The 24315-nt window shown below is 41.4% G+C and overlaps 3 protein-coding genes across 3 annotated transcripts in view; 1 reads left to right on the plus strand and 2 right to left on the minus strand.

Moving 5' to 3' along the window:
* aven (apoptosis, caspase activation inhibitor) overlaps positions 1-14440 on the minus strand; it is a 32732-nt gene extending 18292 nt beyond the window's left edge. The window contains exons 1-2 of the mRNA XM_079361194.1: positions 14137-14440; positions 12082-12253 (exon numbers count right to left, since the gene is read on the minus strand). Coding sequence (XP_079217320.1) covers positions 12082-12253; positions 14137-14334 — 370 coding nt within the window. The 5' untranslated portion in view covers positions 14335-14440. The remainder of the gene's footprint in view (positions 1-12081; positions 12254-14136) is intronic.
* On the plus strand, positions 509-17784 carry chrm5b (cholinergic receptor, muscarinic 5b). The gene is made up of 2 exons (XM_079361185.1): positions 509-1367; positions 15281-17784. The coding sequence occupies exon 2, from the start codon at positions 15354-15356 to the stop codon at positions 16893-16895; it is 1542 nt and encodes a 513-aa protein (XP_079217311.1). The 5' UTR covers positions 509-1367; positions 15281-15353; the 3' UTR covers positions 16896-17784.
* Positions 17785-21011: 3227 nt separating this feature from the next.
* Positions 21012-23854, minus strand: emc7b (ER membrane protein complex subunit 7b). Its single transcript, XM_079361225.1, has 5 exons — positions 23469-23854; positions 22607-22726; positions 22357-22495; positions 21894-21974; positions 21012-21641 (listed from the first exon to the last, which is right to left on the minus strand). Exons 1-5 carry the CDS (start codon positions 23699-23701, stop codon positions 21492-21494), a joined length of 723 nt encoding a protein of 240 aa, XP_079217351.1. The 5' UTR covers positions 23702-23854; the 3' UTR covers positions 21012-21491.
* Positions 23855-24315: the final 461 nt, after the last annotated feature.

Consider the following 24315-nt stretch of genomic DNA (forward strand, 5'->3'; position numbering starts at 1 on the left):
CCCCGTTCCTGATAATGCGTTATCAGGAACAAAAATCCATCATCAGAAAGGAACATTTGATTCTTTTCTTTTCAAATTATTTTACATTTCAACAACTCAGAGTTACCTCACATCACCCACTGAGGAAAAGAAATGCTCTTCTGTTTACTCGCTCTTCGGCAACAAGCTTATCTGAAAAGGGAAGGTCAAACAAGAGCCATACAATAGAGGAGTCTGAGTTTGCTTTGCACAACTGAAAGCAGTTTTTAAAAAACTCGGCCAATTATTTCTGGCTGCTTCCACAGTCCCTCACACTTCTTTTAAAGAGGGCACGGTCAAACGCACCAGGGATGAGCAAGGCCGCCGTGGAGTGGGACGTTCGGAGGAAGCGGTTGTGTTAATGCGTTTCCCCTCCCTGATGAAGACTTGCAGCTCGAAGCACTGCCGATACAAAGGCAAACAATCGTCCCTCTTTGGACTGCTGACACCCACATCGACTCCTCCTCCTCCTCCCTCGGCTCCTCCTCCCCCCCTCTCTCCCTCTCTGCTTCATCCTACTCCTCCACCTCCTCACCTCTTCCTCTCTTCCTCTTACATGTTGCTCAGTGCAGAGCTCGGATGCAGGATGAGGCTTCCGGCCATGTGGGAATTTCTCTTCGCGGTGGCTCGTGGTTGAATCGGCGTGTCGGTGAGGAACGTTCTTCCAAGAAGCAGCGATCAGAAGCACGGTAGGAGGACGAAAGGTCAGTCGAGCTGTGCAGCCTTAAGGGACCCCAGAAAGGTTCACTCCGCTTTACTTACCAGTGGAGTCGCTCTAACTCTGCAGAAAGAGTAAAACTGCAACTTGTTGCTGCTGGTGAAGATCTTCAGAAAAAAAAAAAGAAGAAGAAGCTTTGATGAGATTTTTTTTTGCCGATTTTAGTCGCTGAAGACCAGGAGCCATTTCCAGTAATTCACCCTTCTCTGAAAAAGGTCTGATGAGGACCAACGAGGCACCTTAGCGGCTGTCACATGGACACTGAACAGCTGTTGCATTCCCCATCTCAGTAAAGAGCGAGTTCAGGAGCTATACAGTGCAACACGATGCCGAAAACGGGTGTTTGCATCCCCTCGTACTTAGCAACTGGTGAGGATGAGAGACGCTGTGATGACCTACCTGTATTTGACAAGAGTGTTTTTCACCTCGTTGGAGAGAGGAGCGCCGGGCGATAAGGAGCAGGGGGAGAGTGTGAAGCAGTGAGAGGTGAAACAGAGAGGAGAAAGTGACAGAACTGTGCCAGGCTGAAGACGGAGTAAAGGAAAATCAGCGTGTCGGAGGAGCTGGACGCACGCCCGTGTGCCGCAGCAGCAGCAGCAGGATTGTGTTTTTTTGTACGAGCCCGTGCACGGTGAGTATGTATTCTGTTTGATGTGGCTGTTATGGCAGGAAATTAAACAGCTCGCAGGAGCAGCTGTCAACTCACCCGAGTGACTGTTCAGTTAAATCACATCATGAAGTCCAAAACACTTTGAATTTTTTTATTACTGGAGTAGTTATAAAGCCTGAGTTAACATACTAATGAATCGTGGAACAAGTGCTGGGGTTCATCAGCTGTCAGGAGAGCTTTTATAACTCGCTCTCGCAGCTCGAGTGGTGCGACGTAAAATTTAAAAGAGTCACTTCTCTCACACACACATGAGATTCATTTGAGCTTGAATCTTTAATTTACTTCAATGAGGCTGCGCGTGTGTGTGTGCGTGTGTTGCTGTGCGTGTTTGTGTGGATTTTAATGAAGGACAAAGTGGGAGGTATACATAGTGAAATGATTTGATTTAAGGTATCATTAGAAACCATGGGGACGGCCCGCCGTGTGACTCTTTGTACCACTGTGATCTTTGTACGTGAGCAGACGGAAAGTGAAGTTAAAGAACAGAATATTGAGTCAGTCTTCTTGGATGAATCAACCAGTGTTTAACACACTTAAAGAGTCTCTATCTGAAACTGCACTGACACTATCTGATGTAGTTTGTACATCAGTCTGACCCACAGTAACGTAGAAACGTATCATGTTTGTATATAAGGGTTGTTAGAATACCAGAATATTTTACTTTGAAGTTTTAACTCAGCTTCCAGAACAAATCAGATTTTACTGATTCGCAACAACAACAAAAAAGTCCGAGGCACCAAATACGGTGTTGTTAGCTGTTTTTAATAACCAAAGAAGTGCAGGTGAACTCCTGTACACCGTCGACATTGTGTGTCCACATTTCAGTACAAAATACAGTTCTGTTATGACTGAAGTTTTTTTTTTTTTTAGTTTGATCCTGTGATCATGTCATCATCAGAGATGGAAGCCTTTTAAAACATATGACATCCAAAAGAATATGTTGAGAACCTTCACATGTGAGTCTGTGCAGTGAAGCCTCATCGTGTTTCAGAGGCTGTTTGCGTTAGAGCCAATGCTCGCTCGGCGTCTCTGCAGAATATCTGCTTGACTTATTAATCGATTATCAATGGTCGCAGATTAATTTTCATTTGATTGAACGAGCAAATGAAGTGAACAATTATACCCGCTCTGTAATCAACTGCATATAATTGGATTTGGACGATAACTTGGACGCAATTAGAAGATCTCAGCGTCAGCTCTCGGAGACAATGAGGGGCATCCTCCACTCTTTTTCTAAAATGACAAAGACCAAACAGATTCCATCGTCGCTGCACAATTTGTGGCTCTTTGTGTGGCTGTTTGAAGTCTTCCACTTTAAAGATGATGTTCAACATTTACAGATTTGAATAACGTGGAAGGATCTGATGGGTTTTTCTACATGACTGCAAGTTACATTTTTGAGGTTTCTGAGATATGATCAGCTAAAACATTTCATTTGCTCTGAATGTGTTTAAATATCTGACGAAATGAATAATTGACAAGTGAATCTGAATCTGAGTACCTGTCTTGTGTTAAAGGGGAACATATTATGAAAAATCTATATTATTATAAAATCACTTCTGGAGTGTTTTTCAACATATATGTAGGTAGCATGAGTGTCTATCAACCTACACAATTTGAAATAAATCCATCCAGTCCTTTGTTTGTGCTCTGCTCAAGTCGACCACACAGAGAAAAATGCTCCGTTTCAAATGTTCTCAGTTTGTGACATCACAAGTTGGATTCTGTTTAGAAAATCCCCTCCCCTCGTTTCTCCACCCATGGACTCCACCTCCAGCCTCGAGTAAAACTTTTCTGTAGGTCCGCCATTTTTATTTTCTCTACAGAGGAGTGATGTCTACGGGGAAAACTCAGGGGGGGTCTCATTACATTTAAAGAGACACACACACCAAAACAGAGCATTTAAAGAGAGCTGGTTTCTACAGGGTCACAAACCTCCTCTGCTGCTTGATTTATGTTTGTTTTATGTTTCATTTACAGCACAGGGGGACTGATTGAAAAGGTGAAAAAGGGAGATAATATGTCCTCTTTAAATGAAGAGACACTCAAACTATGGCAAAGTGGGTACAGACTGCTCCGTGGGATGATCTAGGTGACAAGAGTCTGATCCACCTGTGACTGGTTTTAGCGTCACACTATCCTCCTCCTACCTCTTTATCATAATCAACAAATAGGCAAACAAACTGATCACCTGTAATTCTTTGTTTCCTATTTCTGCCATCCGGACATCTTAGGACGGACTTCATTCCTCTGCTTTGACGCCACTGTCCTCCAGTCCACGCGGCTAATCAAGTATCCATAACGACACCGGAACATAGAAATGAATGGCGTGATTGGGACTATTCATCTCGGTTAGGAGAACGTCCTTGTGTTTGTCAATCTCGTTAGCAGGATCAGCGAGGCTCTAATGCAATTTCCTTTTGTCTCATTATGATTGAGGCTTGATGGGTGCCCATTAACGACCCGGCTAAACTGCGGCTGCGGGGGCCAAAGATTGATCTCTGCGTTAATGTGTACAGATAGATGACCGCGGTAGGATGTAAATAACTGTCCAGAAATTCCCCCAAGTCATACAGACACATGGACAGACACACACACACACACACACACAAAGTGAAAGAGACGTGTGCGCAGCATTACCCATGGCAACAGCACAATCAACCCCCAACAATGCAACACTGACAAAATAAAATCACCTCCAGGTCACAAAAGAGACGGCAGCGATTCCTTCCTCGAGGCTTCACGGCAACTTGTGTTTCTATTCAATCAATACTGACGCTATTCAGCTCCGATCCTCTCCGCTTCATGAATTCTGATATTCTCAAGGGGATAAAAACCTTAACGCACAAAAGCATTTTTTTTTTTTTTTTTAAAGCATCGGTCATGGAATAGTTGGACTTTTCTAAAAGGTTTCGTCCTTGAAAAAGCCACCTGAGTCATGAAAGTGTTTCGCAGCGTCCTCGCCTCCCGACACGCTGACGTCTTATCACACAAAAAAAAAGAAGAAAGAAAGAAAAAGTTTAATCACAGACATTCAAACACCTGAATGCTAAAAACACCTGGGATGTTTGGACGAGTGGTACACAACATTCATCCAGGAGACCACGAATCAAGAGAAATGTAAATGGCCTTGACGTCAAATCAAAAAGCCCCTTTTATATAACGAGGCTCAATGTTCAAATCAGAGCGAGCACGGTGGAGCTTTAAACGGAGCTTTGGTGAAGGAGAGTCCACCACCGTATCTCCAAAAACTACTTCATTAGATATGAGAATAGATTTGCAGGCATTTCTACTTCAGAGGACAAGTGGTGCAGTTATTCTCCAGTTGAGTCACCATCTCGTCTTCCTTATACATCTTACCCAGTGTTCGATAACTGCAGTAAAGAGATCAACCAATAAATGGGTTTATCTATATTATCTATTTCTACAGCCGAAAGATCTGTATCAGATGTTTTACACTCCCCAATATCGACATCAGTATCAGCCTGAAGAGCCTCTATCAGTCACGTGTTAACTACAATATCAAAACCCAACAAGCAGGCCTGAAACACATGAGAAATATATGCAATAATTAGTGTTTAATACTGTGATAACAATGTGTTTATATAAGTTATAATTCACGCCTATTTTCACATAGACAATACAACTAGAATTTTGGGATGTATTGTAAATGCTCAAATCACGATGATGATGATAATGATGACATCGTCATTGAAGTCAAACTCTCTGGATGGATGGATATTAAACTAATAAAAACAGACATAAAAAGAAGTCCTAGGAGCCTGATACTGGGGTTATTGTGCTTTCTCTCTGTTGCCAATGGCAGCGTTTGGTTACAAATCACACAATATCTGGAGTTACTTTTGGACTGATCATGAAAACGACACTGATCGTATCGTTTTCAAACTCGAGTTATCCTTAAGTATTGATATTCGTGAGAACAAATGACTCTCATAATTAAACTGGGCCTTTCCCTAATTTCTTACGATATTAACAGTCCTATTAAAATAAATACCAAACACATTTCCATCATGTATTGACATAACTTTGATTAAAGCTGATTAACAGATTTCATCCAATTTCACTTCAGTTACAGATTTGGGATCATGTTGTTAATGCTGACAATAAAATCTCACTTCAAACTTCAATAAGTAATTATTTGAAGGCTTTCAACCATAAAACATGATCTTTATCAGCGAAATTAAGTCTGTAAAAGCTACACTAACAACTTCTCAGAGTTTCCAACTCTTCCATTTGATATGGTCAGAAATTAAAATGTTTCAATTATGAACTACTGCCTCAAACTCCTTTAATTCTGATTATATTACAGTCTCATTTTGTTAGTAATTTATTTAACAAACATTTGCGTTTGAACATGAAATCGTGCTTTCAGATGAATAACAGCTTTGCTTAAAGTTATTCCTGTCCGTCTGTTGAGCCAGAAAATCTCGGCCTCTCTCTCCATCTGTTCCTGCTGGCACTGACGCTGTGAAGCAACAGTCCATCTTGCCAGTCAAAAGGAACTTAGAGGTTATCATCAGACTGAATTATCATTTTATTTTCCACTAAATACCACATTTTTGTAGCTGAAAAAGAAAAAGAAAAATCATGTGTGATGTTTGTTCAGAGCTCTTCATCAACCGCGGTGCTGACAGGTGTGTTTGGACTCTCATCAGCAGGAAGACTCATGATCACATTTTTCGGAGAGTTGCGTTCGTTACAGACGGATCCCTCCACTTCAAAGGTTGTTTTACGCCTTTTCTTTTTTTCTTTTTCTTTTTGCTTATCTGAATCGAGTGGTCTTTGGATAAAGTATGTCGAGGATATTTCAGATTTTTGTATATGAGCACAGAGGTTTCTCTACCAGGACAACAAAAGTTTAAGTGTTTAAAAGTGTGGACGTTCCTATAGCGACCAATTATCTTTATAAGAAAGTTATATGAAAATCTAGATTCAACTCGCCGTACTTGTCTACAGGTGAAAAAATACTCAAACAATCAAGCCCAGTTTGTCTAAAAATGGTCAACAGATAAAACGATATAATTTGTTTTGCTAGGTGTGGCTAACGTTAGCAACATTAGCATTACCAGACATGGCTTCTCCTTGAGGGTTAATATAGTTTAACCTGGCACAGCCTACATACAGTTGAACCTTTCTGTTCTAAAACCTGCTGCATGCACAGCGTCTGTGAGCTGTTGGTCTCTGAGCTTGTCTACATCCAGGCAGCAGGACGAGGAGCGCTGGAGCTACAGCCAGTCTAGGGCTACAGCGCCATCTAGTGATGCCGTGTTTTACCAACAACAACAACAACAACAACAATTTGGGGGGGGGGGGGGAGTTAGTGGAAGTAAGGGACAGAGAGTGGGGTATGGTGTGCAGGAAATTAGCTACAGGTCAGATTTGAACCCAGGCCGCCCACTTGGCAGGACTTACAGCCTCCATACATTGGCCGCGCGCACACACACACACACACACACACACACACACACACACACACACACACACACACACACACACACACACACACACACACACACACACACACACACACACACACACACACACACACACACACACACACACACACACACACACACACACACACACACACTCATAATGATTAAAGATTTGCTTCATAGGTTCGTGTATTAGAACTGTTGTTTGAGCTTTGAATGATTTCTTCAGATTGGTGCTTTCTATTTATGTAATTATAAGTCAATGACAAGAAGCTAACAGCCAAATATTCTGACAGTAATCGAATCATTTTTCAAAGGGAAAGAAGTCGATCATTTTCTAATGATCTTAAATAGAAAGTATTCCTTCTTGTTCGGGTGTTTTAAACTGTTAGGAGGACGAAGAAACGGCTCTGGGATTTTGTGATCGGCGTCTTTTACAACGTCTGACATCGAACCGTTGATCAGTTAATAGTGAGATACACAGGGGGAGCTGATGGATCACTAAGAGAATCAAAAAGTTCCAGAGCTTTAGAAGTTACCTTGTTTGACTTTAACACAACTTTTATTCTTTGTGCCCTTTACTGTCAGAAACAAAACCATCCCCGCCCACTCAGGTATATATTTATACTGTTTGGTTTTAGGTTGTTCATATGGGCTCAGCTCTAATCACAGGGCTCCTGATACGTCGTCATTCTACGGGAGCCTTTCATCATAAAAAACACTGTTGTTGTCACTTACATACTGCTTCAATGCACTGTAGCAAAATGATTACTTACTTATACTTATTTGATTCAAATGTTGTGAAATCAGCTCTTAATCTCTCTCTCATGTCTAACGCCTCCAACACCGGGGCAGGTAAAGCTCTGCTTTGGACCTCTCTGCTCAGGGAGTTTGAGTCTCGTAAGACTCGCTGCTTCAGGCCATTTTATCCAAAAATACACAACAGCTGACCTGTACATCCTGTCCGACGCTGCCAACAAAACACACAGATTAATCCAGCACTTCTACACCTTGGATACACAAAGCGACGGTGATATAATAAGTATTCTACAAAAACTCGAACCATGAGTAGAAGGGAGGTTTCCGTAATGAATTCCTGATTTCATGGCTACCTTAATTGGACCAGAAAAACGACTCTGGAAAGCTTTGCCTCCCACGTACAATTAAGTATCCTCTGGAGAGCGGCTGCCTCTCGCTGCACGGCATGACTAATCTGACAATGTGGGCAAAACACAGAGAGAGTCAAACAACTCACAGGAGAGAACCTCTGGCATTTACACTACAAGAGGAGGGGAGAGAGACCCGTCGCTGCAGCACTCTTGATCCCTTAAACAGTGCGAGAGAGAGAAGAAAAAATAAACAACAATGCTTTTTAGACAGTTCGCTGGTTAAAAACCCATATGAAGGTAAATATGGCCCCAAAGCTTCAAATCCACGTGAGTCAAAGTCCTGCGCCCATCAAGTGTCAACTCCTGGATGTCAGCAGAAAAGATGCGTTTTGAGTGGCATTTTATTTATAACTTTATTGACGTAAATTGAAAATGGACAGTTTTCATTAAAGACTGATCATAAAACAAGCACCATAATCAAAACTTCAAACTTCACACCTCAGTTGCTGTAGTCATTTTAAAATAAAAATAAGGACCGTCCCATTTCTTCCACTCAAACACCAAGCCTAAAACAGACCAGTGAGTAATATGTAGTGAGGTCTATTAGTGTAATGTAATAATTATGTAACAGGTATCTTTAGGTTTGTGTATTACCTCACAATAGGAAGTCTATTGTGCTGTTAAAGATTGGCTCTAGTCGTTGAAACGATGACAATGCAGAAGGGCAAAAAACTGCTGTTCCTTAAACGTCCACTTGAGGCTCGCTCCAAAAACCAATCAATCCCACTTAGAGCCCAAATTAATATGCAGGTTGTAGAGCTGACGTAAACATGTTTACAGCCTGGTACTACAAGCAGACAGGTCTGGACTCTACAGCTCATTACTGGACTGGTATAACTGGAAATACTGAAAACAAAACAATTGGCGTGATAGGCAAGCGGCCATGCTGCCATTACCCACAACTTATTTCTTTTTTTGTTTTGTGCTTTTGAAACTCTGGTGATACAAAACAAATAAGACCTCAAGAAAACAACAGGACACGACTGAGTGAATAAAATGTATCAACGTATGTCTGCTCAGGGCTCCCGTAGTTATCGAACTCATTGGTGATTACATCAAAAGTCCATTATGTTCACCAGATGGTCTCTAACTTTGGCTCTAACTTGGTATTGGACACGTACCGCACAGTGGGTTGGTTGTTGGAGTTTTTCTTCTGCTTCCTGTTGCAGCTGAAAATAAAACTGATTGGAGCGGTGAGCTGAGCCAAGACGGCGAAGGTGTCGGTTATATTAATTATTAATATGTCGGTCTTCAATGCCTGTCAAATGTTCACAGCCAGTGGGTCGGGCTCTGGAGCTGCACACTGACTGTCGCTCTGACTAATGGGCCTGCTCTTATGGCTCTACTACCTGGATGTAGACAAGCACAGGTAATAGATAGCGTCTTGTAGGAGCAGCGCAGGTTGATCGTATTTGTCCAAAAAACCCAAGTTAAAGATGTATGAAGTCTACGCAGGTTCAAATGGCAGCCTGACCGTAGTTTAGATTAACTACATTCAGAACAGGTAAGTAGACGCTAACCTGCACTGAGGACTGAAGCCTGGCGGCACTGCTAACGCTAGCCACATTTAGCAAACAAAATTACCTTGTTTACCTGATATAAATAATTTTCTGTCTAATTTTGACTGTTTTCTGACCTGTAGACTTTTCGGTTAATGGAATTAATACTGTTCTTTTAACCAATAATGAAAACAGTCGGCTGGAAACGTTGCTAATCACCGCTGCTTTGAATTTCTATAAACACTTACACTTTTGACTTTAACCATTGATACAACTTTGAGAGAAAACACAGACCATTAATGGATGGGGAAAAACAAAATGATCATCGAAGAAGGTAACATTGAAGTAAAATGCCTTCCAGTTCTTTAGAAGCCAAATGTTGTTCAAAAATAATAACAATCCTGTTGTTTGTCAATACGAGGTCACAATGGTTTATTCAATACTCAGACCAAACCCTGTTTGTATATAAAAGCTAAAATAACTCAACTCTTGAGGATATGAAACCAAACATTTCCACATTTTCAAACTCAACAGAGTGAAGTGCTTTCCTCTCTGCAGCAGCATGTTATGAAATCCACTCAGTCATGCCGAGGAGAGCAGAGGAGACGGGCTGAAAGGGACGACTCGGTGACTCCAGATTTTTACATCAACATGTTCAAGCATCGCTGCCATAATGACTCCAGTGAAAGAGCTGACTTGTAATATAGTTTGAAGCACATTTTACCTTTTAGGCTGTTAAAGCACGACACAACAGCACATTTCAGTCGGTTTTGTTTTTCCCCTCATTTTCATAAAAGGCAGAGGCCTTTAAAGGGCCAAAACAAATCCTTTTTTTCTGTTACAGTCAGACAAGTCATTCCTGTATTTGCTGCAACCAGAAATTGAATTGTTTTAGACTTTGAACCACACAAAAATGGACGGTCTCCCCAACACAGTGAGGGTGTGAGGGCAGTCAGTAAATCACTCACTGACTACTCGTGGCTTAAAGTAAAAACTGAGCCCAGGGTTAGCAGTGTGTACGCACAGAGATGAAACATGCAGGTGCAAGAGGACAGGATGCTATAAGGACATGTTCATAGTACCACATAGACACAAGAATGCTGCAGCTAAACTACTGAGAGGATGTGGGGTTTTTTTAAATTTCTAACAAAAAGAAAGTTCAGGAAAACTCGAGGAAATCCCGCCACGACATGTTCTAATGAAGCACTCAGTATTGATCGACTTCAGGTAGCTTCTAACACAGACCCACAGAATCATATCTTCAACTCCCCAAGCTGTAACATGCACACTGAGGGGATTATCAAACAGTGACTACATCCAGTCTAACGTTCCTTACCAGCGCTGCCAACTAGTGGTCACTACACCCTGCTGCTGTGATGCCACACGGAGCAGCTTTTGATTACAACTCAGTCCAAGCTGTGACTTCATACCCTGCTGTGAAGCATGTGATGATGTGAAAGTAGAGACACGGGCAGAAAACATCACGTCTCCCTATCTCTCCCTCATCGGCTCTTTGTCTGCATCAGGTCAGACGTTAACATTTAGTAGAGCTTCATAAAGTTAAATGGACTTAATAATGCAGATGCTCTTTCTATTTTAAGCTGCAGATTGGTATTATTAGATGAGCTGCGAACGGCGCAGCCCCGAGGGCATGACTCACTCTCTTCATGAAAGCAACAGAGGTTGGTCGATTTGCGAGGACAAAAAGGGTCTGAAGGTGTACGATGTGGCTCTTGAAAATGACGAGAAGCTCGTTTTTAGAAATGAAATGTAAAGACTCACCTGAAAGGAAAAGAACAAAAAAAAAGGAACCACACATTGAACCCACTTCACATGCTCTGTTATCCCCACACTCTGAAAATACATGGATTAAATATGTTCAACAATTTCTAGAGAGTCAACAGCTGAATAGAAAATGTATATGGGAAGCAAAAAAAAAAAAAGGAGAGATTGAAAGGACCACCAAACTTTAAATTCCCCCCCTGGGGACAAATAAAGTTTTTTTTAATTAAAACCAGGGCGGGAATTAGCATTCAAAGACGGGACGAACAACGCAGCCGTATCACAGCAGTGTCAAGAAAGAGTAATAAACGTCTTCAAAACAACAGGTATTGAGTCAGTATGACCATTAGACTCGGTGCAGCATCATACACTTCCTTTAATCCAGTTCTGCGTTAATCATTTCTGCTAAAACTGAGCCTCCACGTATAAGTAGGCAAAAAAGTTGGAGCAGCACACAGAAATGTGGGAACTGGACGCAAATTTGTCGCTACACTTTTTTCTAAGATAAATTGGCTTAATCTGTTCGTCAAGCAAATTGAGCCAAAATCCAAAAAAAAAAAATCAGACCAAAGGAGGCCAAAAATCCATCCACTGATTCATATGTCAGTTCTTACAATCAAAGCCAAAATCAGCTTGGCGCTTTCGGATTATTAAAATGTTTTTGGACGCTCCTACCCCGGATTTGTTTCTCCTGCTCATGGATGAATGTGAACTTTGGGTGTGGTCGGTGAATTCAAACTTCCCAAAGGTTTGATTGGCCAGCTCTTACCTGCTGACTCAAGCAGGACGTGGTAGTCCGTTCCCCTCTGAGTGGGCGTGTCGTCTTCAGGCTCCTGCTTCTCTGACTCAGCATATCGGTCCCAGTTTGACTCCAGTTTTCTCCTGGAGAAAACCTCCACGTTGTCTGCTTCCTCCTGAAAGTCGGCCCCCTCATCTTTATCCTGACGGAGGAAAAAAAAGGAGACGAGTTTTTACTCTCACCATCATCATCGCTAACCAACCAGGTTAAGATGAAATGTAATTCATAGAAGTATTATTAAAGAAAATGCCTGACATCCATCTGACAAGCACATCCTAACTGAGAAGGGCGGGATTTGATTTGAATGCAGAAACAGGATGGAGCTGAGACAAAGAACTAATGTTTGATCTACTGTTCAAGCACAAACGTTTAGAATGAGATTAAATCCTTCAGCTTGATTTGCTGTTTCTTCTTTGTAGTTTAAATGTACTAAGTTAATACAAAACTTTAAGACTTGGAATACATGTTTTATAGACATAACAAATAGACCATTATTCTTAACCCATTATTCTTTTATTTTTTAAAAACTTTATTAATCCCTGAGGGAAATCAACCCTCTACACTTCATTTATTCCAGACGTTATTCCACAGATAGTGTGTTACACAATGTATTCAGAGCACGTTTTGGAACATGGTCATTAACACATAGCTGTGATTCAGGATCGGTAACTAAGCCAAACACAAGAGTCAAAGTAAATGGCAAACCTCACTGTATAACCAAACTCATTAAATTTGTCTGAGTCACGGATTGTTTCTTCCTCTCTCAAATAGCTGCACAACCCCTTGGATAAAGTAGTCATGGATATGTGCATCATGAGATGTGTCATAAGGACAAAGAGTGCTTCATTAGCTCAGTTTTTATTTTTATTTTTTTTGGATCCCCTGTCAAGTTGAACACGCAAGACAATTATCGACAATCCCACGGTCGCTATGGATGCACCAAAGGAGATTTCTTTTTATATGATTGCAATCAACAAGGCCCCTGTGTGTCGACGGAGATTTGTATGATTGCAATCACGGAGCCCCTATTGTTTCCCGTCTCATTCTGTAGTTACCATGGCAGGGGCACCAAGTGACAGAACATCCCAGCAGAATGGAAGCTGAACTCTCTAATGCCATATGTACACAATGCCCTGATCAGAGCATGACAATGGTTAAGAGCTTTGGATGCATTTCAAGTGTTTGTGATGTCATTTTGTTTAATGAAAAAAACACTTCATCTATTGACAATGTTACATCCTGTCCATTATGTAAGTTTCGTATCATGGAAGTGATCATGTTTACTCCACTTCTTTAATTTACTGCAATCATAAAATGATGCTACTGATGCTGTGTTTCATGAAGCAAATTGATTGTATGGGGGGGGGGGATGAAGCAGGCAAACGTACTGATGTCATAGCACGACCTTCTGGCTAAGTTTGCATTTAGAAAGTAGAACCTAATCACAATAAACTGAAGTTCAAACTAGCCTTTAATATGTTATTTTGGTCCAAGGAGGGTGATGAATATACAAACAATGATGGCCGAGTACATTTATTTTAATCGGATGTAAAGATGAATCGTGAGGCAGTTAAAAATCGATTCCAAGGTGTCAAGGTTCGAATCGGTTCTCTAAAAAAAAATGAATGGCAGTAAATGTGGTGAAGTGTCAGCAGCTGGAGGATGGTTGTAATAAACAGGTGTTATCATGGCAGTGGAAGCATTTATACCTCCCGAGACAGAAAATGAAAGACAAAAACTGAGTGAAAGTACAAGACAGAGAACTGAACAAATAGCACAGACAACAAGACGCAGCATTTAATCAACAGCATCATGAGAAGATCCAATCACCTCCAGATTAAAATAAATCGTGAGAGAATCGTATTGTGAACTCAGTATCGTGAGTTGAGTGAATCGTTACATCCCTAATTGTGACAGTTATAAGGGCATTTTCACTGAAGAAGCAGATACAAAAATCACCACTTTTTTCAAGGGAGTTTTGTGCAGTGCAGTGCTGGGACCCCTCTCTCTCTCTCTCTCTCTCACCCGGTGATGGGGCTCCGCTGCATGGCCGCCCCCCCGGTGTCCACGGCCGCGGTAGTGGTCTCTTTTCCCGCGGCCCCGGTGGTGACCTCCTCTCCCTCTGCCTCGGTGTTCACCGCCGTGACTGTCGCTGTCGTTTCCACCCCGACCGCCTCCTCTTCTCCAGCTGCCTCCCCTGCCTCTGCTCGCTCTGTCCTCCATTGCTGTCAACTGAGGCCGGACAGTTTAGACTGTGACACCACAGAGTTTGAAATGAGTGTTACATCGAACCAAACCGATGGCAAAGCAGCGTTGGATGGTTCCGAGTTTAAATTTTCCCGAAATAATTATTGACAAACTAATCTGCAAAAGTCAAATGATGATACTTGATGATCAAATGATACTTAATTTACGCAATTTAAAACAAATATTTAATTTCTTATATTTTAATTTTTTCCTTTTTTTTTAAATTGTTCATACATTTTCTTAATGCAGTACATCTACTGTTTGTTTTGGTCGAGATCTATACATGCAGTTAAATTGAATTAGTAACTGTAATGTGAATTTGTAATGTAAAAGGGAAACGTAACACGTAAGGGTTTTCGTACAACACTTTGAACGAAAGGGTTGAAAGCTATTTCCACTTGCTCCCATAGTAGAAGTTTGTTATTTTGGGGTGTAATTACTTAAATTCGAGTATAGATTTAAGTAATTTCCCCCTTTTAAAAAATTATCAAATACATAAATCATAAAGATAATTCAAGGGATATGATTGTGTACAAACAGGTTAATCCTATCACAAAAAGCTGGTCATTGGTTGTCAGAAAGCAGCATAAAGTGCATCAAGTGATAGCGTGTTCTCGGCTCTTTAGCATTTACAGATCAACCTGTTTTATTATTGTACGATTAGAACCTGCACACTTGATGCACCTCAGCACTTTTACCCGTGTACCTTGAATTTATGTATTGTCTGTGTTGTATCATAAACCTGAACCTGCATGCATTGTATTCAACATCTCAAAATATATCTAAATGCATACTGTTGCTTAACTATTACAAAGTATTGTTGCTTGCATTGTTGTTTGACCACTTGAAACCAAGATTTTTCAGGGGTTACCTTTAATAACATATTTATTATGTTCTTCTTGTTTGTCTTTTTCGTTTTCAGCACACATCTTGATGGAGCTTCAGGCGGGCACCTTTCTCTGACCTGTCATCTGAAGAACACATAATTTAGCATCATGGATGTGGATCTTCCAAACAGCACTTTTGCCAACACAACCCATGTCCAGGCTGCTCCCCACAGCCTGTGGGAGGCTATAGCCATTGCCACAGTGTCGGCCATTGTCAGCTTGATAACCGTTGTTGGAAACGTGCTGGTGTTGCTGTCCTTCAAAGTCAACAGCCAGCTTAAGACTGTCAACAACTACTACCTGCTGAGCTTGGCTTTCGCTGACCTCATCATAGGAGTGTTGTCCATGAACCTGTACACAACATATATCCTGATGGGTTACTGGTCCTTGGGAAACATTGCATGTGACCTCTGGCTAGCGGTGGATTATGTAGCCAGCAATGCTTCTGTTATGAACCTACTGGTCATTAGCTTTGACAGGTACTTCTCCATCACAAGGCCGCTAACTTATCGAGCTAAGAGGACTCCAAAGAGAGCCGCCATCATGATCGGCCTGGCCTGGCTGGTGTCTTTCATCCTCTGGGCGCCTCCCATTCTGTGCTGGCAGTACTTTGTAGGAGAGAGGAAGGTTCCCCCTGACCAATGCCAGATCCAGTTTCTAACAGAGCCTGTGATCACATTTGGGACCGCCATCGCTGCTTTCTACATCCCTGTCTCTGTCATGACAATACTTTACTGTCGCATCTACAAGGAGACGCAGAAACGGACCAAAGATCTGGCAGAGCTGCAAGGGCTGGCGCCTGAAAATGTTCCAGAGGGGACAAAACCGCAGAAAACAATCATCCATTCATGCTTTCATTTCAACAGAGAGAGGAAGGAGCGGAGTCAGGCCTCCTGGTCCTCCTCTAATCAAAGTAACGTCACTAAAACCACGACGAGGTCAGATGAAGGCTGGGTGAAAGCAGATCAGATCACCTCCTTTAACAGCTACACCTCATCTGAAGAGGAGGAGCGGCATGTGTCCCTAGAAACTCCACAGGGATCTTTCGAAGAGCAAGCTATGGGACAGAGTAATAAGAACGGGCAGGTGGCGGATTACACGGAGGATCAGTATTTCTCCACTCCTCAAAAGAAGAACAGTAAAAAGCACATTTCTTACAAGTTCAAACCTGGCTCCAAAGGTAAAAATGGCAAACCTGTAATCGCAACTCCCTCACCCTGCCCACCTGTAGAAGAGCAGCCGCCAAAAAACACCTCCCCTGCCTCTTCCACCACCTCCAAACCCATGGACCCTGTCCTGAAGAACCAGATCACCAAGAGGAAGAGGAACGTGCTGATAAAGGAGAAGAAGGCGGCCCAGACGCTCAGCGCCATCCTCCTGGCCTTCATCCTTACGTGGACGCCGTACAACATCATGGTGCTCATCTCCACCTTCTGCACCGAGTGCATCCCCACATCCCTGTGGCACCTGGGCTACTGGCTGTGTTACGTCAACAGCACCATCAACCCAATGTGCTACGCTCTCTGCAACAAGACCTTCCAGAAGACGTTTCGCATGCTTCTGCTCTGTCAGTGGAGGAGGAGAAGGAGAGGCGAGGACAAGCTGTACTGGTGTGGACAGAACCCAAATGTCAACAACAAAATGACTTGATCTGCAAAATAAGAGCATAGGCTAATATTCCCACATTCAGATTTTCTTGATATGTATATACAGTATAATGTAAGTGAGTGTCTTCAGCATGAAGTGCTATATGTGATTTTGCTGTGTAAGTACATGCAGGTGAATATAAGCTGAGCCTAAAGCAGCACTTACTGCTGATGGGAAGGATTTGATCAGAAAATGTTCATCCTCCAGGTGGCTGCTGATTCTAGCAGCAGTTCAAGAATGGGTTCACTTCAAATGACTTCAAGTTTATCTTAAAAGGGAAAATACTTTGAACAGTTTCACCAGTCGTTTAGAGGAGATGGAGTGCTAATCTGTACTTGAAACGTGTTGAAAGAAAGCAACAACCTCTTGTATTGAAAATGAAGCCAATGCAAAAGGGTAAAAAGCTACAGTTCCTCGAGTGTCCACTAGAGGCTATCTTCAAAAAACATGGACTCCCTATTAGAGCCTATATTAAAAGACCAATTTATACAGCAGCAATTAAAATATTACAGCTTGGTGCAAAAACAAAAATGTTTTTGGACACTATATCTATTGTCTTATTAGCAAAAAAAAAGTGCAGGGGAGAATAACTGTATCCATTTTCATATAAGGCCAAGGGTTTTGCATAATTAGGCATATTTGAGGGCATGGCTGATTTGAATGAAAGGTTGGCACACTGTAGCTGTTTGTCAGGAGGCTAGGCTTCACTTCACCTGAATCTGTTACAGACCTTTAACTGACGTTTTCATTCTTTAGAATATATGCTAACAAAACGACGAACAGGACAAGCTAGATGGGTGTGTTTCTGCCACAAAGATATTTACTCAGCCCTCCTTAACTCCACCTCTATGCCCTGTATCTAAATCATGTATTAAAAAGCAAGCATTTCTTATATGGTGACTGCCATCATTGGGCTTCAGAAACCTGTAATTGACGTCACTGCAGCTACATGCATGTTTTATACAGTCTATGTTTGAAAAGCCATTTGGTGCCCTGGAAAGGGCAGAGTGAAGTCTGATAAACTGCCTCATGATATGTCACTAGAGTCAGAGGTAAAGGGCGACACGTTTAAATGTGTGAGTGTGTGTGTGTGTGTGTGTGTGTGTGTGTGTGCGTGTTGTTTGAAGTGACTAATTGAGCTTTCCAGACCACTCAAGGCCACTCCTCATCTCTGTTTGAGGCTCTTGGATGGAGGCCACATCAGCAGCTACTGGCACCAAACATCAAATCTACAACTACATCAGGCAGTGATTATGTTGCATTGTGGGTAATGTAACCTGTAGACACAGAGTTTGATATAGAAGATTAATGAATTTCATATAAAATAGGACACGTTTGTTTCTGCTGCATCAACTTTAAACTCTCCATCATGAGAAGAACGCTACGGGGGGAATTAATGGAGCAGGTTTACGCTAAAGACCTCACACAGTAAGCGCATAAAAGGGTTTCTGGTTGCTGTTATAATTTCTCTTCAACATGCTTTCGATTACAGAAGCCCTAAACAGGCGTGCATGATAAAATGTATTTATCACGAGTAACTCCTGGTTGTTTTCTTAAGTTCTTGACTTATTTATCTTGTGTAAACCAGAAATAGTTTGAAAAGCAGAAAACAAACCAAAAGGCTTAACTTACTTCGTTAGTCTTGGCCATGGCAGCATGTCATGTTGTGCTCTAGCCTATCACAGCGCTTCTTGTGTTTGTTTTCTAGATCGCCAAAAATCTATCACAGAAAATAAAACTAATAATGAGATAGATAAGCAGCTCCGGTTCTACGAGGGTGAAAAAGGTTGCATTGCACCCTCATTTAAACATTTCTGCACCCTCAACTGAATGGATGCAAAAAGTAAATAAAGTAGTCAAAGCTTTCAAAATTCACTGCAGCTGCACCCCCTTTAATATCAGATGCACCCTTAATAGTTTTCTTCTAGAACCAGGCCTGTAAATAAGTCAAGACCTCAAGAAAACAACCAGAAATGTCTCGTCATCACATGAAAACAGAATAAATAAAAAGTATGAATGCATGACTGCAAAGGGCTTCAAGAGACGATGAATTGATCTCTTCTTTGAAGTGACATGATGACTCCAATGTAAGAGATTGGGGACACAATTTAGAATTCAACCTCTGTGTAAAAGTAGTCCCACAGTCTCTTTAAAGGTTGCCAAGTTAATCAGGTTTGGATTTTACTGACATAAATAAGGATTTCATGAGGCAGTTGTTTGATTTTGTGTTCCATTCCTGTGTCCTAGTCTCGAGTAAACACTTAACTAGATAATAAGGAATCTGTTTTTAAAGCCCTTATTATAACAAGGCCTGGGTGTTTTGACCCCAGTTTGTTTTTCTTTTTTTACACAGGAGGGACACTTTAGAGAAAAAAACTTAAGGATCAATGCAGGATTGAAGAACGATTACAAACTGTATGATCAAGTGGTAAAAAAAAAAAAACTAAAAAAAAAACACCAACTCTGAACCTGTCTTTCAAGTCCATGTATTCTTCTTCATTCTATTGCTCACATGCGCTGTATATAAAGAACACATTGTAGGCATTTACATTTCAAGGTCATTTTAAAGAACTTATCTCACTGAAACTGTCGGATTTTATACAGCACAGATTGTAATTGTTTTTGTGTATTTTAGTGTGTAGTGAATGTTCTCTTTTTTGTTATCTTGGCTCTTGCAACCAAAGTGTTGATGATGTGACACTTTGATAACACTTCTGTTCATGTCATTTAACTCTAAAACAGAAAAAAAAAGAAACTTGGACTCGTGGTATTTGAAGCCACTTCTCTCTGATGATTGAGTGCTGCTGTTGTACATTTTTGCACTTTTGTGTCGACTCTTAAAATGATGTAACGTCAGATGCTATCGCTCGAAACGCTGTGCCTTCTGTTTCTGCTCGGAGGCTAAAAACGCTTTGTGAGTGAACCTGTGCTCGTTGTCTGTCTGTGTGATTCTGTGAAAGTGAGTCTGAGTGTACTGATATTAACAGTGAAATACAAACTCGAACATTTTTAACATCCTATCTGACGACTCTTCAGGGTTTGTTCCTCGAATGTTCTTATTTTGTTCAAAAATGCAGTTTATTTCCCTCCCCAGCAGTCGGTTTATTATCTTAACCTGCCATGTACAGTTTACCGAGGGCACTTTGAGGTTAAACCTTACTTCCAGGGAGGTGCAACTAAGACAGCAGGACACTAAGTAATCAAACATACAAATTCAAACACAGGCAAGGCTGATTTGGATATTTTATGAATCCACATTATATTTCCACTCAGCACCTTTGTCTCCAGATAGATTGAGATGTCTGTTTGAACATTACTTAACCCGCGACATCGATTGTGAGCGATCAAAGCCAAATACATCTTTCTAGCTTGTTTGAATGAAGGATCTTTGAAAGCCTAAGCAGCTTAAATATTTTCTTCAGAAGTCATCTTTTCTTTTAATCATCTTAAAACTACTCAGATTTATTAGAAAGCCTAGACTTCAAACCCTTGCCTTTACAGTATGCATCAAAGATGGTTCCCTGCCATGGAAGTCAAACGACACAGCCTTGATCAGCAGATGAGTTTGCTCTGTTATCATGGAGATGACTCTTGTGTGATCTCATCCAGAGTACTATCAGGACATCTAGCGTGGTTGATTTTTTTTTTTTTTTTAAAGATTTATTTCGGGGCTTTGTATGCCTTTGTTGGAGAGATTGAGGCAATCATGATCACTCCTCCTGAACAGGCATGCAGAGCAGAGCTCCCCCTGAACTTCTGAGAAAACACCCATCACGGATGAATACCTGGAGTGGAGACGGCTGGACAAACCTGGAGTGGCTATAAATGGGGAATGTTTTTTTAAAATGTCATTTATTAGTCATCATTTTCAGCATCTGAGAACATTGATAACAAACACAATATATTAAGACTTGCATATAGATTTTAGTCTGCCTTATTGAAATCTAACATCTCAGCAACCACACAGCTCGTACCTCCAACCTGCCCATGATTACCATTATAGAGTATACACACATCATGTACAGTATGCATCTCTTGACCATACAGTAACTCGTGAAATGAGAAGGCCATGTGTTCACTGTCAAACCAACAACATGATCAGAAATAAAAACAAAGTCGTTACACACCATTCCATTTATTTTTCTAGGCTTTTTAAATAAGAATTTATCAGTCTTAAAATTCAATGTATCTTTATTCACAGTCATATTACTGATATCCAAAAAAAGAACCAAGAAAATCTCTGTATATATTTTCTCTTTCAGGTTAGCAGCAGTGGAAAAATGTACACCGGAGGGTTAGAGCGGGGAAAGAATTGATGAGTAGTAGAACCGCATGATGATAAAGAGCAAATGAAGGATAACAGCGTTTGCAGGGTTTAAGAGTTTTCTATCAGTGCAGTAAGAAAAACATCGCGTCTTTTTTTCATCTTTTTTCGACAGCATATTAGAAATTAAGATGTGTTCAAAACATCCATTATTAAAGAAAACTGTACAGTCGACCCAAGGAAGGGGGGGGGGGGGTGACACTTAAAAATCTGGCTTCCATGGCGTAAGCGGAGCTTCTTGAGGCGGATCGAGGGGCGGGGGGGCGCGTACAGTACTACCTCCTCTTCACAGCCGGCCTGGTTCCCTTGCTGCTGCTGCCTGCCTTGCTGGAGCCCTTGGAGCCGGAGAAAAGCTTGGTCATGAGCTCGGAGACGTCTGGGAGCTCGGGGTTGGGGTTCAGCATGTTCATGGACTGTTCCATTTCCTGGAAGAAACAACAACAAAATAAATGGAAACAGCTGCAGAGGTGAAGAAGTGACGACTGTGGGCAGACTTGTAGAATCCTCACGGATTAAAAAATTAAACATGTTGACGTTGAACACAAGGAGAGGTCTATTAAAAGTATCTGTATCACTTTCTATTGCAAACATTACAAACATGCATTTCTTCTACCAGATTAGAAATCCCAACCTTATAAGACACTGCATGAATATGGGCAAATTTCTATCCTCTTTACCTTTCTCATTTCTGGGTCGTTGGTGTTGACAACCTTCGGCAGCAGAACGATGATGAGCAGGGGAAGAACCATCATCATGACCTGCAGGAGCAACAAAGAGAATCCATTTGAATAAAAGGAACCAAAAAGGAGTTTGCCTGCAATTTTTGGAAACCAAAAACAAGAAATGATCCAATATTGGGAGCACAGGACATCTTTCTTCGTCACCATGGCATCACTACAGGCATGGATATGGTTTGATTTTTACTAGTGTCATGTCTCCGTTTTACTTTTGGTATGGTGACAGCTCTGACTCAGAGCACTTCATTCCTTAAAGCAGCATTATCAACTCTAAGTGAGCCGAACTTTCACACACAACAGTCCAAACAAATCAATCTGTCCTGCTTTTCTCTCTTCCCTCCACGGGGTATAAAACCATTATTCAGCTCCTTCAGGGCAGCATGTTTTTTTTTTCCTGATTTACCATGGGGTTCATGAGGAAGTCTGTCCAGCCCCAGGTTTCTCTCTTCACGAAGTAGCTGTGAGGACCGCTGGCTCTGACTTGCAGAGGATACGGCTGACGTATGACTTCAGAAGTCTTGATGTAGTTCACGAGACGAGCCCTGGGAAAAGACACACGGTTACTTTAAAGGCTGATATCGCCTGAAATAAAATGCTTTTTACTGAGATGTGTGAGGGTTTTTTTTTTTTATCTCGTTACAGCAGGAGCTTACCTCATTTTGCCCTTGGATGTGATGTCAACACGTACTGCTTCAAATCTATAGTTAGGGCTGACAATTTCCACAACATAGGATCCTGAAGGTACGTCATTCACTGCAAAGCTTCCATCAGTTCTGTAACGAGAGGACAAACAAATAAATATTTTGCGTTTGTTCAGGAACATTATCAAGAAAGCGAAAACAAAAATACCAACACGTCAGCCGTATAGTCAGATGGAAACTTCTAATGAAAAATCGTCTCTTCATGAACATCTTCATAATAACATGCATTTGATTATTGTCACACAGCATGGACCTTTAATGAAACAGGACCTTAAGGATGTCAACATCGCATAGACCACATATTGACATGATCCAGTCTCTGTTGTTTTATTGATCCACAGTAACGAGACAAACAACGACTTACAGTATCCTCAGATCTTCACTCAATGCATTAACTCAAAGAGAGAGAGGTCTAAAACAAACAAATACATCACATACATGATTTTAATAAAAATACATATTAAATTCGGATGCTGTTGCTGACGATGTCTGGTGTGTGATATGTTCTTTGAATGTGCACAGAGCGACTTAATGCAACAACAATCAAATCTGTTGATGCCGGGTTTGTTTTGGAAACAGACACCAATCCGCCTAGCTGAGTTCATAATCTAATTATCAACCGACTACAGTTACGAGAAATTCACGATTAAATAGCCCTCAACTGGTCAAGCAGTTGCACCCACAAACTCACAGGTGTAAATTGATGAGGAGTCAGGTTCTGCCGGCAACAGCTGCCCGGCCATGCTAACGCTACCTAGCCTCGCTAACAGGCTACATCGCTAGCTGACAGCTAATCAATGTAGCGGCGTCTCACCTGAAAAACCCCACGTATTCTTCACCTTCCACCAGGATTCTGGCAGAGGAGACCCAGTCTTGAGTTTTAACCCCTGGAACAAATGCCCTCCCCTCGATTTTGAAGCGATCTCCGTTTAGCTGCGTGGCTACACCTGCACCAGGCCCAGTATCCATGTCGGTGAAACACGACGCCACGACGAGCACAGCCTGCACGGAGGCCCACAGCAGCGCTGCTCTGTCCCACCAACACATCTTAACTGGATATGTTCACTTAAAACAGTGCCCGACTATTATTCTCTTCGGCAAAGGTATTCAAAATGCAGTCTTGGGAAGCTGCGGAAGAGTCGGCGCATCAGCTGTCTCTGCGGAGAATGACGTCACACCGGGAAAAAAACAACTTTATTGTTCAACCGGCGTTGACACTTCCGTTGATGAGTGTAAACAATTCTTGAGCTCTCAGGGTAAAACTATTGAACTACATTACAAATTAATGTACCCATAAAAAATAAAAAAAATACCCATAGTTGCTCCAGTAACATTTTTGTTAATCTAATAAATCTGATGGATGAATGACTTTTGTGATTTATTTTTAGGTCTGCAGTATTTTAATAAAAAGTCCATATTTACAATTCCAGGAACCTCTATTCATCATTACATTTCATAGATTACACTTTTACTCTGATAAACAGATCATGTTCACACCTTTCAATACACAAAGTTAAAATCAAATAGGCAACGAATGAATGAAAAGTTTCATAACTTGTTTGGCTACTCCCGTTGTTTTCTTAATGACCAGCCAATGTTTAGAAGTGTAATGTTTACCTTCTGTAATGTGTTAATCACTTTGAAGCTGTTATTCCTCAACA

This window comes from Symphodus melops (assembly GCF_947650265.1).
Source record: "Symphodus melops genome assembly, chromosome: 1".
In the NCBI taxonomy this organism is placed as follows: Eukaryota; Metazoa; Chordata; class Actinopteri; order Labriformes; family Labridae; genus Symphodus; species Symphodus melops.